The sequence below is a fragment of the Ceratina calcarata genome, unplaced genomic scaffold, assembly GCF_001652005.2.
Source record: "Ceratina calcarata isolate Rehan_Ccalc_2016 unplaced genomic scaffold, ASM165200v1 scaffold180.2, whole genome shotgun sequence".
NCBI classification, from domain to species: Eukaryota; Metazoa; Arthropoda; class Insecta; order Hymenoptera; family Apidae; genus Ceratina; species Ceratina calcarata.
Genome location: NW_017139431.1, coordinates 1,785,270 through 1,801,405, shown reverse-complemented (window position 1 = coordinate 1,801,405; position 16,136 = coordinate 1,785,270). Strand labels below are relative to the sequence as shown.

The 16,136-nt window shown below is 40.3% G+C and overlaps 1 protein-coding gene across 1 annotated transcript; it reads right to left on the bottom strand.

Annotated features, from left to right (window-relative positions):
* Positions 1-744: 744 nt before the first annotated feature.
* Positions 745-3,222, bottom strand: LOC108632980 (fork head domain transcription factor slp1). The gene has a single exon (XM_018037876.2). The coding sequence runs from the start codon at positions 2,978-2,980 to the stop codon at positions 1,718-1,720; it is 1,263 nt and encodes a 420-aa protein (XP_017893365.1). The 5' UTR covers positions 2,981-3,222; the 3' UTR covers positions 745-1,717.
* Between the last annotated feature and the right edge of the window lie 12,914 nt (positions 3,223-16,136).

The following is a 16,136-nucleotide window of genomic DNA, read 5'->3' as shown; positions in this document are numbered from 1 at the left end:
TGTTTGCAGAAGTTATTCTAAAAGTGAACAGGAATCATGCTTAAAATAGAAGTAAAATTCAGTGTGTATGTCGACTATTTTCAATTTGGTAAATTTAGAAGTTGATTTATGAACTGAATGTTTTATTACGATATCGATTAATTAAAGGAATTAACAGGTTTATTCGTAAAAAACTGTAAGTTGTAAAGTATAACGAAGAGTATGGAAAAGCTGGAGGAAAAACTGTCTGAATGTGAAATCCGGAACGAAAATGGTACTCTGTGCAGGACGGTGAAACCGAGCTGGTGAAGGCCACTGGAATATGGTTTATGGTTATATTCAAGCAGTAAAGCAATTCTCTATTTCGAAGCTTTGACCTTGTCTCGCTCTGCCATTATCCATTGACTTTAGCCCGGCGAAACTTTTATTCTGCACTATGTTTTGACAGCCGTTGGGTTCTGCTTATTACTTTTACGATCCCCATGGATGAAAGTTCGCGCGTTCCATATTCAATTCTCTCCGCGCTTTGGAAATTTGAGTAAATAAAGATAGCACATGTTTAGGATAATAGAGGAAGAAATCGATTTGTATCGAGAAGGTAAAGACGAATTTCAAAATTGTATCTTTCAAATCACTGTAACAAGCTCTAGATAATATTCAGTTTATTAAAGAGCTTTATCAACTATTTTTTGAAAATGTAATTAAAGACTCAAGTAAAGATAGGAAGGGGTTTGGAGATAGTGACAAGTAATCAGACAAAAGTCATGTTTTAAAAAAAATTTTGAACATTTATTTCAACGATCATACAGACGTTGATCACGCGTACTCACGATTTCCCGACGTACATATACATATATACATATACCGTGTCTATACGTTATGGATAACAATTATCAACTATTTACATAATTTAACAAATCGACATATCTCGAAGTCCACGATCCAATAGTCTTGATTTTTGCAGTGCGTCAATAAAAATCGAAAGACAACACATACTTCCTGCCGATTGACCGTTTGAATCCCGAGGGATCATTGAAAAAAAATTGATCGAAAAATGCCGAACAGCGCAATGCTTGTCTTAAGTGCTAAGAGAGCCAAGCGAAGCAATAGCGTTCGCTTTTTGTTATGTCGGAGAAGGTTAATCAATTGTATACGTAGTTGTCATACGTAGCATTAAAATATACAGAGATCGTTCGACATGAAATCTAAACAGTACGGTCGCGCTGTTTAGGATTAAAACATATAAAATTCAAACTCGACGACATCGCGGTCTTCGATGACTGACGACGGGAGATCATCTAAACGAGTCTTTGAGAGACTATTTACAATGGCATTATATTATATATTCTTCTACAATTTAAATGATCACATAATCGCGGCCGAGGCTCCATCAGGAACCGTAAATCCGGCAGAAATATCGTTTTGGTATGGCATAGCACGGTTCGAGCGATTTTAACACCGAGGTTTACATGTTTAAGTAAATCTATTCTATAATTACGCTAATATTTACAAAACTCGGCGCGAAAAAGGAAAGAAATTATTTACATACAATATCACTGTTGATTAACTGGAACAAGCTTCCGATAACATCTGGACGTAAAGCGGGAACGCAATGCAGTCCGGAGGAAATCGATAACTTTTCCTCGTAACCTTTAGATCGTCAGCATCCTCCTTCCTTCTAGAATTACTCGATGAACAACGCTCGATGAATAAACGACTAATAACCTAGCGCGATCGTTCAGCTTTGCCTCCCAGTAAGAACGGTGATCGGTTTCAACAGCAATTGCGGGGGACTATGCGGAAGAGATCTCGGCTGTTGCCCCGCATTGCAAATATTAATCGGTGGCGAATGAGGCGACATCGGTTCCGGACTACTTCCAGGAGACGTGGTGGTAGATTGCGGACACAGAATATTCGGCTGGGCCATGTGGTACCTGGCTGGCTGTTGATTATGCGCGAATACTGTGTTCTGATGCTGCTGATGAGCGGCTAACGACCTCAGAGTAGAATAAAAGTCGTATGGGCTGGAGACAGGAATCCCAGACGCCGCGATAGCACCTGGGTAACCAGCCGCGGTCGGAGGTTGTAACAACCTCTCCATGGAGAACGGGCCGTGTTGCGGCGGTGCGGCGGACGCCGGCATCGGCTGCGGTTTGCACGGCAGGCTGCTTGCCGAGCTGCTCGCCGCGCCGGGTAATAAACTCGCCGGGTAGCCGGCTGGGGTAGAATAAGCACCGGTCGCTGGTGGATAAGCTGCAGCGCGATGCAGATAAGGGAGCGTATAGAGAGACGCGGGCCATCCAGGCGGTCCATAGGGTGTGGGGTACAATCCTCCCAAGACGACGCTCCTCTTAAATGCAGCTAGTCGCGACCTGGAAGCCGCTGTAGTTCTTCGGCGAAGTTTACCGGTGGTTCCGCCGATGAACACATCCTCGGAACTCGGATCGAGCATCCAATAATTGCCTTTACCCGGATCGTCGTAATGGCGAGGAACTTTGACGAAGCATTTGTTCAAAGACAGATTATGTCTTATGGAATTTTGCCATCCCTGTTTGTTATTTTCGTAATAAGGAAAATGGCGCATTATGTATTCATAAATGCCGTTCAGAGTGAGTCGCTTCTCCGGGCTCTGGCGAATCGCCATCATGATCAATGCATTGTAGCTGTAAGGAGGCTTCTCAGTCTTCTTCTTATCATCGGCCTGCTTGTCCTTCGAGTCTTTCGCCTCGGATGGATTCCCCGAGCCCGCGGCGTTTCTCGAGCAGTCCAGAGGCGGCGTCTCATTACCTCCGTCGCCGATTACGTCCAGATCACTGGAATCGTCGCTATCTTCGATGTGGCTGATCTCCGGTGACATAGAACGGTTATCGGACGGTGCTGGCGTACCGGCACAAGCCTCGGGCACGATGTTGCGGATGCTGAAGTTGCTCTTCAAAGCAGCCCTCGGCGGCGGCGAGGCTGTCACCGTGTGCTGTTCGCTCGATCCTTCCATATTCACCATTTCACAATGTCTATTTCAAAACACTTCGCACTTTTCGAACCTCGCGGAACAGAGTGCTAACAACTCGTTGCAAGTATAGTCCTTAGAACGATAAAACACAGGAAGCTGCAGGGGAAAGTATTTAGTTACAGTATTTTGAATGAAGCAACACTATCACGATAAAGTCTCGGAGAACTCAGATGTTGTTGCTTCGAACACTCGGAACGTACAATTATTCTCGGTACCTCTGCTCCTATCGAGCGATGCAGCACGTTTAACAGGCTATCCCTGCCACAGTTCGTTTATATACCGTCACGGTAGCCACGCCTGTTCTCGTCCCTTCCATCGAGGCGACGAGCCGTTTCACCAATCGTTGGTAACGACGCGCACCTTCCACCGGACCAGTTCTCTCGCCCCACCAGAGCGGTTTGCGGCCAATGTTTGACAGTAAACTGTGCAAACAGCGCGGAGTTACGTGACGGGGGCAGGGATTTCGAAGGTACCCGATCGCCGTTACGGGGCCCGATGGTGGGGCGCGCAGCCGCGAACTCGCGTATACAAACAAATCCAAACGGGATATCTGTATTTCTACGCCCTCATGTACACCCGACGCGACGCAGCGCGGTGCGCCGTTCTCTGCTTCGCCGTCGCATCGCGCGGCGGCTGACCACCGTTGCTCATCCACGCGTGAACGTATTGCGATTCCCAACCCGGAGGGGGTGAATGCCCCCTTCTTGTTGCTGCCGAAGCCGCAGCTACCGCACCCGATGCTTTCAGATCGAATCGTACAATATTCTAAATCGATACCCTTTTGTAATTGCTTCCCCTGCAGCTACTGTTTATATTAATACAGTTGTCCAAAACGATTCCCGACCCACTTGCCATCTACATATACAGAAATTAAATTTTTATTGTGCAATATCACATTCCTTTGTAGTGACTAGAAATATTTTAGACAACAATCATTTTATCATTTTCTAAAGAATTAATTTATAGTTTTGCAATCTTCAATTGTAGTCTTGTTTAATTAACTGTTTGAATGCTGGACAAGTTTCTTAGATGTATACCAAAATCGCGGAACTGATTGCGTGTGTATGGGAGAAAATTTATAAAGAAAAGTCATCTAATTAGATCAGAAATATTGCGTTATTACAAAATACTGGAATTTAATGTTATCAAAGAAAGAAGAAATCATGCGCTCCGCAAATGCAACTAGCTTCAATGAATGCAAAATTTGTATTGATAAATAGGTGCGATATCGCATACTCCGCACTTGTGGCAGAACGCAATAAGAAAAGTGTGATAGCGCTCCATAGCACCTAAACGGTTAAAATCTGTGCAGGGGAATTTGAAAATTGTAAATTACCAAGTTTCGAAATTATCTGTTTCGAATTTAAATGCAGAAATTTATTATAAAAATAACTAAATTATAATCAATAAATGAATAAAAATAAATCTTGCTATTTTTATTTCATTATCCTCAATTGAATGATCAATCCTGAGGGTGGGTATGTAAAAAGATTGCAAAGCCAACAAGCTAAAATGTTAAGAATTGCAGGAATATTCCTTAGGGCCAACAACGTCTTTCAGTAGTATTCACGTTATTGGCTATGTAAATCATGAATTAGTCAGTTCAGTTTGGCAGCGTATAATTCAAAGAAGCGGAACTACCTAGCTACATCTAGCTTAGGCATCTAAGTAATTAACCCGGTCGAGTCGAATAAACTTTGCCCACGATTATAATAAATTATTATTATAGTACACCAGAATGAAGTCAACAATGAGAAAACCTTTTCTTCGTTTCTTAAAATTTATTTCCATCGAATCCACGTGAAATAACTTTCAAACAAACCAACTTTCAATAAAAGGAAACTATTTCCGAAAATAAAGTTTAACTCTGGGTATAACTGACGTATTTAAAGTCCCTTGAGTGCAGGCTAAATAAACCTTATAAATGCAGCCTGAAAATCCTCTCTCTTTCTCACTTAAATTACCCTTTAAGTAACTTCGAAAATTACATTACATTTTTCACACCTTTTTTCCCGAAAGTTACCGTCTTTATACTTTAATACTTTAATACCCAGTTCCTCAGAACACTTTTATTACAGTATAACCGTCTTCATAACTTCAAACCATTGAATCCAATAAAAATCCTTATAATGGACAATAAAATACCTCTACTTACAAAATATTTATCTTTTGAAATGAGACATTAACTTCCGAATATTGGCAACTCTTAAGAACTAAGCGGCATATGCACAATGTGTTTACTTCAATAAGTACAATCATCCTTAAATAGTTTTAGCAGCTAACAAATCCTTCTTTTCCCAAGTCCCACTGTCAGAAAATGACAAAGAAAAATAAACTTGAATTGCTACGTTTTAAATCTTGAAATCGATCAAACGAGATAATAAATTGTAATGTGCATGAGTCATCATCAATTTTTTATTACTAATTAATTATTGCATTTAGAACAATCGTCAATTTCATCATCAATTTTTTATTACTAATTAATTATTGCATTTAGAAGAATCGTTTTATCAATAAGAGTTACTATCATTCTTTAACAATATATTGAGCATTGCCGTATTTGGACCACTGCTCGATTTAGATATCCGGATGAGATAATGACTATACCTGTGAGCCTGGTGTCTAAAAATGCTAACCGTGTTGGTTGCGTCGGCTCGTTTGATGTGCATGCCATTTTATGGGCGTAACAGCACGTATGGTAGTTTCTGGGGTGAAGCTCGTTAATTCTAGAAAAGAGCTCCTTGAAAAAGATCTCTTGTAGATTTTCATCTCTCGATGGGAAAATTCTTGGTGGTCCGAGAGGACTGGGACACACAGATCGTTTGATCTTCCCAGGATGAGATTGCGAGTACATCTTAATCAAAGTGCTTTTAAAATCACATCAGATTATATGCATTTTTTTTTTAATTCGAGATTTTAAATATTTTCAATTAGAAATTTGTGTTACTAGGAATGTTACTTATCTACTATAGTAAATAATTCAATTTCTATTCACGTAGCAATTTTCATTCACTGGGTTTTTTCTGTCATTTTATATCCAATCATAAGCCAGTAAGTAGAAATTGTGACGTGAACAGAAATTGGGATATTTGCTGTATAATCAGTGGAAGATAAGAATTCTGTAGGGAACGTAACTTTTTACGTCGCTACATTCGATACGTAAATTTGTCGTGTTATCATAGAGGCTTCTGAAAAACAGAAGCGGGACAAATGAAATGGAATCGATGTTCCTAGAAAATAAGAATGCGGCTACGAAAGATGACGCCGAGGGAAAAGGCACGTGACAAACGTGAAAAGGGGACTCCTGTCATTCGGTCGCAGCGAAAAGAAAAGGAATCGAAGAGGAACGTTGCTCGGGTCGCCGGTAAGATATCTTTATACGGTGCGGACTGCTCGACCCCCCATCGTGAAGACGTCGTCACCCCGTGGCGACCCATAGATTTAGTTGCATCCCTACTTGCGTCCACCTTCGCGGCGCGGTGCGTTTCGTACTTTCCGTGATTTTTCGACCGACAGACTCGACCGTCTCTCGAGGATTTTCAAATTGCCATTTACGGATTCATGTGAATATGTATACAAGCAGTGAACTTCAATATTTTCGGAAATAACTTGTTACCTTACCTATCCTTGACGGTAATGGTACTACCTGCAGGTACCCAAGGGTCTAATAATCGTATTATAAAGGCCGAGTAAGGTTTTACGATACGAGTGTCAGTAAATCTTACAACAAAGTGGATTAAATTTTGTCAAAAATATGTTTCTGACAACTGCGGTTACCTTTCCTTTATTTCTTTATGCACTCTCTTAATTTGGGTATTCGAAAGTACTATTTGTTTTATTCCGAAAGTTCTTTGAATTCTTGGAAATTTTGGGACTTTTACTGCGATTCTAAGCCATTACTACCTGAAATCTTCGGCACTAGTTCTTCGTTGAGCGTATCAAATTGTAGTCCCAGAACGTTCATTACTTCATTATCGTAGAAGAAATTTCCATTCGTCACAGTTCCGGAAACCGGCTGACTATTTTTTCTCTGCCTTTGATCAATATAGGAAAACTTGCACAGTCGTACTTCCTGTCTGTATTCACGCGCGATGACGCTGTCACAGTGACTGCGTGTAAAATAGACTTGTATCGAAAATTAAATTTTAACAAGACTGTTCATTGTCTCAATAGAGAGTTCAAGTAATGCAAGTCATTTCTGTAAGATACCTCAGTACACGTGATTTAATTAAAGAACAGTCTTATGTAAGTAGTCTTGAATTAAAAGAAGAGGAATCAAGTCCTCTTTTATACTAAATTTATATATTAATTTTATTTGGAAATTCTGCGAACAACAAACCAAAATACCATAAGAAGAACGTTACTTTAACAAGGAAGTTTATTAATTAAGAATGAACAATATATAATAACCATAAATAAGAAAAAACATTCTGAGCCAGTTTCTCCTCGATTTAACTGAGGAACCCGTTACAAAAACTGCAAAGGGAGCAGCCGCATCGAATCGCGGGTAGCACGGTCACTCATTACGTCATGATTAGAAGAGCGCTTATAGTCGAGGTGAGTGGGAAGGCTGCCGGTCACAGCTCCAAGACGCCGGACACCCAGCCGCGTCCCATCTTTTCTCAGAGCTGTCCTCGTCCTCGACGGCGGCGCGGCGAATAGGAAAATCGGTTTTCCGGGAGGGCGCAGAGCGCGTCTGCTGCGTTCCCATTATTTCATCCCCTTGTCACACAGCCGCTTTTACCGGGCCCTGATGCGACGTGCAGGTAACCAGGAGAGGACCAACAAACGAGTCTATTTGCTCAACAAAGCGGGCGCGGCGGCGGCAGCGTCCGGGGACTCGCTTTCTGTGTTGCGAGTCAGGAACTCTACATCCTCTGCACGACCACGTGTCTGAAAACGCGGTTTGAGGAGAAATGAAAAATCAATATCCTCTCCGTCTTCGTCTATAGTCCGCTTTCGCATGAATGAACATTTGAAACTCAACGTGTCGTACGAACCGCAATTTATTTCCTTACATTTTTACCTGCGATTTATTATACGCGCCGCGCCGTCGATTAAACATTTTTCTCGCGACTCGTCGAATCGAAAACATTTGTTATTTTCCCTTTCGGATTCAGTTTGATATTACAGATTTACAGATTTTACTTGGTACATTAACGTAGCTTGTGAATTCAATATTGCAATGTGTCCCTATTTTCAGTCGCGGCGCGAATTGTTTGCGACTGACACAAATTATGCGCGACTGATCAATTAAAAAGTATTTTCTGTTTTTCCAATCGCATCGCGACTGTATTTATTCTGAATTTATTTTACCGAAAAACAGTTGTAAAACAATTTCAATTGTTTCGGACTTAGTAAAGTTTAAAAATTACTGTCGATGAATTAAAATTATATTTCAACCATTAAAAATGAGTAATTTTTAAAAATTGAAACAAGTAGATTAACAAAAATGTAGATTCTTCCTCAGTAAATCGTGAGATTACCGTATAAAATCGGAGTGGAGGTTCGTGAGGAACCGCGTAGAGTCACAACGAGAGATCACTGAGCGTCGCACGATATTTTGAAACCGCGGTCAGCAAGTCAAGCGGATGATCTCGGCTTCGTGCTCCTCAAACGAGAGGCGAAAGTGTCAAAAACCGATGGAAATCCGTGAATCTGTGAACTTAAGCCAGCGACGCGAGGCCACGACTATGAAGAATAAAGGAGTAAGATAAACCAGCTAATCTTCGACCGTTTCAAACTAGACGGCGGGGTTCTACACGGAGATCATCCACCGATCCCTTCGAACGGGTTGAAGTTTTAAAAAAGGTGAAAGATCCGTAGAAACTTTTCGGATAAGTGAACTTCCTCGATAAAAGTCAAACGGAATCTGACATCTCGAAGTATAGATACTTTTAACGTGATTTTAGACTTAAAAAGTTAAGCAGAGCTGACTGTCCAAGTCGCTTGTTAATGTAAGAAAATCTGACAGCTTCCTAGTTTAACATCGAATAATTTTTTTATATCATAGTACATCATAAATGTCTGAAGATTTTAATATTAAACAAAAATACAAGATTTATATATGTTTTTTCATTCATTCCTTATACATGAAAATGATAGACATGATGCATAGACACTTTCAAGCGATCGATGCCTCGTCGCACCCATAAATTCGTGAATTCTCGGATTTTCAGTTTCTTATTCTCCACTGCTTCTAATCGGGATTAGTTTTCCTTGAAACGTCACGTGGATACAGGACGGTTCAACTGGTTTATAAAAATGATAAAGAAGGGTGAAGACGGTGGGTATGCAACGGGGTGGTCTGTTGTCCAGTCGCTTTGGCTTGCCTTCCAAACACGAGGCGGTGCGAACTTTTGTAGGAATTAGAGAACTTTCATTCGTTCTCGTTTTCAGTGTGACTCCAGGAATAGCTGGATCATCGAGCACCCGTACAAACGAGACCTTTCTCAATCTCCAAAAGAAATCTATAACCCTTTCACTCATTGTCAGTGGGGTTTAAGCCAGTTATGCATAAAGTCAGAATTTTGCCCTTCGGTCTTTTGTTACCTGCGTCGCAGAACGATCCACAAAGGAAATCAAATTAATCCTTAGATATTTTATTATTCCAATGTGTGTAGACGATTTTCGTCCAGAATTTGTATTGATAATATAATTGTCTATTTCAAGCGATTATTGAGAATGAAGGTAACAGGAGAGGAAAACGCAATCAAAATTCGGTCTGAACGGTACCTCAAGTTCAGTCTGTGGTCCAAACTAGACACTTAGCCTTGATGGACTCTATTGACAGACAAAGCACTTAAAACGAATCTCGTTGAGGCTATAAAACGATTGATTCTAATGCAGCCAAACGGGCCTGACGAAAGAAAGCCAATATTTGCACGCACAAAAGATGGATCATAGAATGTCGTCCGACTAAGTGATTCAATTCGCTCAACGTCCGGCAAATCTCGTATAGGTACACGTATTTGAACACGCCTAACATCTTTCACGCATCTCTTTGATTCAAGTCCAAACAGCACTGTTGAACACACTTTTGCCTCTCAATATCAACAGGAACGAATAAAATCTTTCTTGTAAACGTAATAATAATGTGAATCAATAAAAAATGTCTAGTTATACATGGTTTTTATATCAAATTATGTTTTATTTTGTCAGAAATAAAATAACGTATGAACATTAAAAAATATTTACGTTGTCTCAAATATAAAAAAAAAATGTACATCCTTTATACACTAGAATTTCGCCTGAATTGTGAGTATCCGTCCTGGTCCCAGTGGCTGATCTGTTATGAAAATACAAGACTGGAAAACGTCTGCAGCCACAACAATCGCTGAAGAAAGAAGGAGAAAACTCAATGCGATTCTGGGCAAGGGTCCGAGCTGATTGCGTTCGTTTATAAATTTCTTTGCGCTCATAAACCAAGAAAAACGTCGTAAAGTTCGGTGCAAGGGTCTGCTTTACTGACGTAAGAGGTCACATTGCCAGTAGCCGCACGATAACCACAGAGGGTCTACTATAAAATACGTGCCCTACGACCGCAATAGAAGCTGTTTTACGAAGTTACCTGAGAGACGAGCAACGTCCAAGTTATGAGATCTCTCGTAATTCCTTCTAGTGTTATGCAACGTTCTGTACAGACTGAATCAAAAGTCGGCCTTCAATCTCCTTTCTCGTTTTCAGTGAAAAAACTTGAAAATCAATCAACTTATAATTTTATTTATTAGCTGGATTAATGAATGACACACGTTATACATTGAAATTCTATAATCTAAAATATGTCGTATAAAATATAATGTATTCTCTGTATGTATTTCATGAATGACGCTAAATAATCACAGTCAAAAAAGAAATATCACAAAAACATAATTTATGATAGCAAACTACTACCCCTATGAGACAGGAGTAAAATTTGAAAGATCACAGAAATATTGCGACTACACTTTTGACTTTTCTCCTCTGCTTGCGACATGAATAAATATCCGGGTGCTAGCCTACGAGGTTTCGCCTTTCTCTCCTTAGTGGCATCGATAATTGGCGTTTGGTTACATCGGCGAAACGATAGTAGGGCGCATTTTTATCAGAATTTATGTCTATGCGTATCACCGCGTTTCTAACTGGTATCAATATTTATAGCGTGCCATTAATTTCGAGGTGGGATCAGCTTCGATTCACGGTGTCCCCCGCATAACCAGTGAACATGGGCGTCTACTCCAGTTTCTGAATCAATGAATAAAACAAATAATATTTTGTATTTTATTTTTATGCAGTGAGCAAATCATTTATTGGTTGCACGAGAATGAAACCTTTCTTTTGCAAGGCTTGCTTGGAAGGTCAGTTTTGATATTACAGATTAATAAAGGCGTACATATGTTTGAGTATTGAGTGGTCGACTTAATCCGTTTAGTAAAATCTTATCCCGGGGATTAGCTTATGGTATTATATGCACAATGGCGTAGGATTTTCTTACCTCCCCTTGGGGTGAACCACCACGTATTCGACACTAGAATTTGCATTCGATTTCCCTTGTCTCATAGCTAAATAATTTTTATTTTTATATTTCGATATCCAAGTTTCTCGAGCGAATGTTAATACATCGTCTATAAATAAACAACTTGTGAAACAAGTTACCGCTTTCATTGTAGCCAGCCATAAAGTATCAGTTGGCTGCTACTGTTCTGAAATAAAATCTAAAACTTTCGCGATCGCATTTGTACACAGCGTTCCTTTTTTTGTAAATGACTACCGAAAACTCCAGACAGACAGGCTGGTAATTCGATATCGTGTGTACAAACGGTAGATGATATCTCAGAAGATACAGTTCTGCTTTTCTTCATATTACGAATACAATGGATCTTTGTTCGTAATCCGAGCATTTCCTTAGACGCAAGTTTTAACAAAACGTACTACCAAAATGGATTTGGTGACCTCCGTTTTCTATACATAACACATACCATTGAAAAAATTATGCATTTAAATAAAATCTCTCTAATTGCTAATCACCGAATGAAAAATGCATTTTTAAGATCGAAACCAAGTAATATGGTCATTCATTCTTAATAAGAACCAAACTCTCATTGCAATCAGAAATAAATTGGGAGTACAAGTACGTTCAGGATGGAAACGTCCGTCATAAAGTCACACCTGGAAATTAGGCGGGCACTTTGCTCGCACGATTCCCGGGCTATTCATTAGGGAGGTGTCGGGAAGATAGATTCGAAAAGTCGGAATAGAGGGCACGTCGCCGAGAGAATACGCTTCCAAGGGCGTGAATACCGAGATGATTGGATAAAGAGGATGCCTCCGGTGCCGTTTTTGTACGAACCTTAGCTTCTGAAGTTACCAAGCGGACAAGCCGCCACAATTGACCCACTCTGCGAACACGTCCGTAGTCCGGTACACGCGCGTCCTGCTGCGGATTTTACGAAAAGGAAACATGCCGTGGTCGCGCGTCTTTCTTTTTTATACGCATAGAAACGGTCGTCCCGGTTTCCGCTTTCAATGGGGAACGAGTGGCGACAAGAATGAATGACGATCAAAGGATGAAGTCGTTAAATTCGTAGCTGAACACAAAGTTCTTTTGCGATAGGAATTCGATTCTTTATGGCCCAATATACTATTTTCAAACTCATCAGAAATCATTTTACAATTTTAACTATAATCACTGTGTATGTTTCATTCATCTCTATAATACACGTAAGATTTATCTTAATATTCGTACAAGAATGTATGTCCAGTGTTTGGAAAACAGAAGCTATTACACAGCATTAGCGATGAATGCTTTAGCAAGGATCCTCATCGATAAGACGTTAACCGTTCCATGTAGTTTCGTGTAAGCACGCTGTTTGATCAAATAAACCAGCGTGTATGGTTTATTTACACATTGTTGCCTTAAAGCACCGTAGTCCGTAAAATGACAGTCCACGATTGTTACTCGAGTCAGATTTCGTAGAACTACTGATTCGACGTAAATCTTATTTAACGAGACAAGAAATGAGATGATTAAATTCACTATTTTATTTGAGGAGCATTTCCGATCAAACTGGATGAAATAGTGTCATCCAAAATATAGATCGTTAATAACCAGCGGACTTATTAAATAGCGACGACGATCGTTTATTAAACGTTCACCTCGCGTTCATCAAAGTGGTTGTCAGCGACTGATGTAAGTTCTCATTCTCCACCGATTATAATTGAACGACAACGAGGAGTAGGAGATTATTTTTAAACGCTCGTTACGCCTGGGAGCCAAGATGCCGCAGGATCGAGTTACACGACAGGTTACAAGAAATTCGGAGGACACCCGATGACGTTCCACGAGCCAACGATAAAAAGATGCAAGCAGCGGCCGTGTTATTGCATCGTGAAACGGAGTACGGGCTCACCCGCGGCGGGAATCTCGGTGCTGAGTAAACATCGAGTGGACGTCTAGTTAGTTTACACTTTGTTTTCGGAGATGTTAGCAAAACATCGCCGATCTCTTTGAAGTACCGCGGACCCACCAGTGTAACCCGCGTTCTACACACACACTCTCCCCCTCTCTTTCTCGCTGTGAACAGTTTTTCTTTTTGGCATTTATATACATACTTATGTACGCGCCGTTGCTCTTTCGATTTTGCTTGTGTGGGCGCAAGATTCGGAAGACAAATAAGCTTCTGTTTTTGAGATCCCCGCCTAATTGGCAGAATGGTATTCCAAGTGAAATAAGCTAAATTAGAGATGACCCTCTATTAATTAAATTAATTGCTGTGTAAATTAAGGAAAGCATGCACGACAGAGTTTGAATGCATTGAAGAGTTTGAGAATCTAATAAAATAGATTAATTACGTAATTACGAGGTGATTTATCATAGTTAATTTACGTCATACGTTTTGACAGCTGAACGTGAACACGATCATAAATTCCGATGCTTTTATGCGAGTAATCTGTTAGCCGTAAGATTTACGACGAAAACATCGCACGCGATCCGTGTAATGATTCAAAGTTGAACGAAAATACTTGGAAGTTTGGAGAGAGAAAAAAAGAGGCAGTGCGATGCTCCTCCGGAAGAGGAGGGCTGGTGCTTGTCAGTTAGTAGACCGATCAGAGAGTGGCGAGAGTAGCTTCTAGGAAACGTCGCGGCCGTGCCGGGCTTACCGCTATTGGATCGGATGAATTCTTGACAAGAAAAAAGGAAATGATCGAGCAGACCGTACAACCGCCGACTGCCGACGATAAACAAACTACATCCGAGGGGGCAGCTACTTCGGATCTTTGAAGATCCGCCGTTGATTAATTCCAGTAGGCAACCGGAGTCTACCGAGTGGGCAAGTCGTCGATTCCCGCTTCGAAACACAATTAGAACACGAGTCGATTCCAGGGATATCGATGCTTACTTGCTCCAGTTTCAAATAATTAATCAAAAAGAAACCAACCGAGCAAAAAGATGTAATTTAATGTGATATGCAAGTTGAGTTTAGTAACTGAAAGATAAACGAATTACAAGATTTTTTTTTACTTCCTTTTTCCATTCTTGAGCATTGTTGGAAACGGATAGAGAGAAGAAAACACATTCGGAGCACGTGTCCAGTGGTATGATCGAGCTGTCGGCAGGAAAAGGCGTTTCTACCTCAGCTAGACTTCTATTCTGCGCGATTCTGATGCACCAGAAACCCGAAAGAACCAGGAACCCTCGTAAACCCAGCAAGGAAATAGACAAACCTCGTAGACGGACCTCGTGTTGTGCGCAATTTCAGGGTACATGAACGTCTGGGAAACGATCCACAATGACCATTCTAAGCGCTTGTGCAACGGTTGTTTCCTGTTCAAAATGGACAAGGTCGACTTTCCGAATTTTTTTTTAGCACTAACGATGACGAGGGTTGGTATTAGAATTTTTAGTTTAGAAACAGAAATAAAAAGATTCTGATTTTCAATGAATCCCTGGTTTTTAAATCGTGTAAAAAAGCTTTCATTCACGCTCTCATACAATTAATCCCGTGAAAAAAAATGAGGAGAATAAGAATCATGTTCAACAAGAAATAGGTCAGTGGTTTGTGGTGGAACAACCTAGAAGGGATTCACCGAATAAGAAATAATATTTCAGAAAGATTCTTCCCACGGAAGAAAGACTTCTCGATTCAAAGCCAATCACATGGTATTCACGCTAAACTCGCATGCAAATCACGCCTAGAAAGCCCTCTTCTTTCTCTCGCAAAGTCCCTTCTCCGGACCATCGGATGATCCATCATTTTATATACGTATAGCAAAAAGTCCTATCCCTTGGAACTGCAACATGTAATTTACTTTCTGCACCTTTATTTTGATATAGGCTGTTTCTTTCATATTTTATTATCAATTTTAAACACGTATTGTATTTTCTCATCCACAATCAAAGGATAAAATTTGATAAAGTTGTTCAAAATTGCCGAAAAAAAGCACTCGGCGAATGAAACGTGAAAAAAGTATTTAACTTGAAATAATAGGACAGGATCCAGCTTATCGTTGAAAGTAAGCTGAACCGGAACCAATATATAACGAGCGCTCCTCAAATGTGCTTCACGTTTCGTCGGTAACCCGACAAATCTCTCAGATCTACGACCGGGCTGTATCTGGGACGACATTTTCCACCTTGCAACGAAAAACGAAACGCCCGCTTCAACAGAACTTTTTACAAATAGCCTTCCTGGCAGGCGATTATAGATCAAGAAGGTTAATCCTTCCAAGAGCGACACGCGGCCTACGATTTACCCTCTCTAACGTTTCCCTAACTCTTTCGACTAATTCCCATTGTAACTATTATTAGAATTTACTATTCGAAGTGCAATTGCTTTCCAAGAATACTCCACGTTATTCTTAATACTGAGCTACCAGTATCCAGAGATTCTCATCATATAAATAATACATGATCGATCAATTGTCAGTTTAAATATTTACCTTCGCAGCGATTGTCGAAATTTAAGGATGTATCGGCTATACATATACTTAAACAATGCTAGCATGTAGAATTTGTTAATACAGATTCCTATTACTATTAAAAAGCTACCTGCAAAATTTTAAATCAATTCATGGGTTTTTGGAAAAATTATAGTGACTTAAACTTTGCATGTACTCTTATGGTAATCAGCAGTAACGCAAAAAAAACTTTCTAGTATTTGGTGTGCAT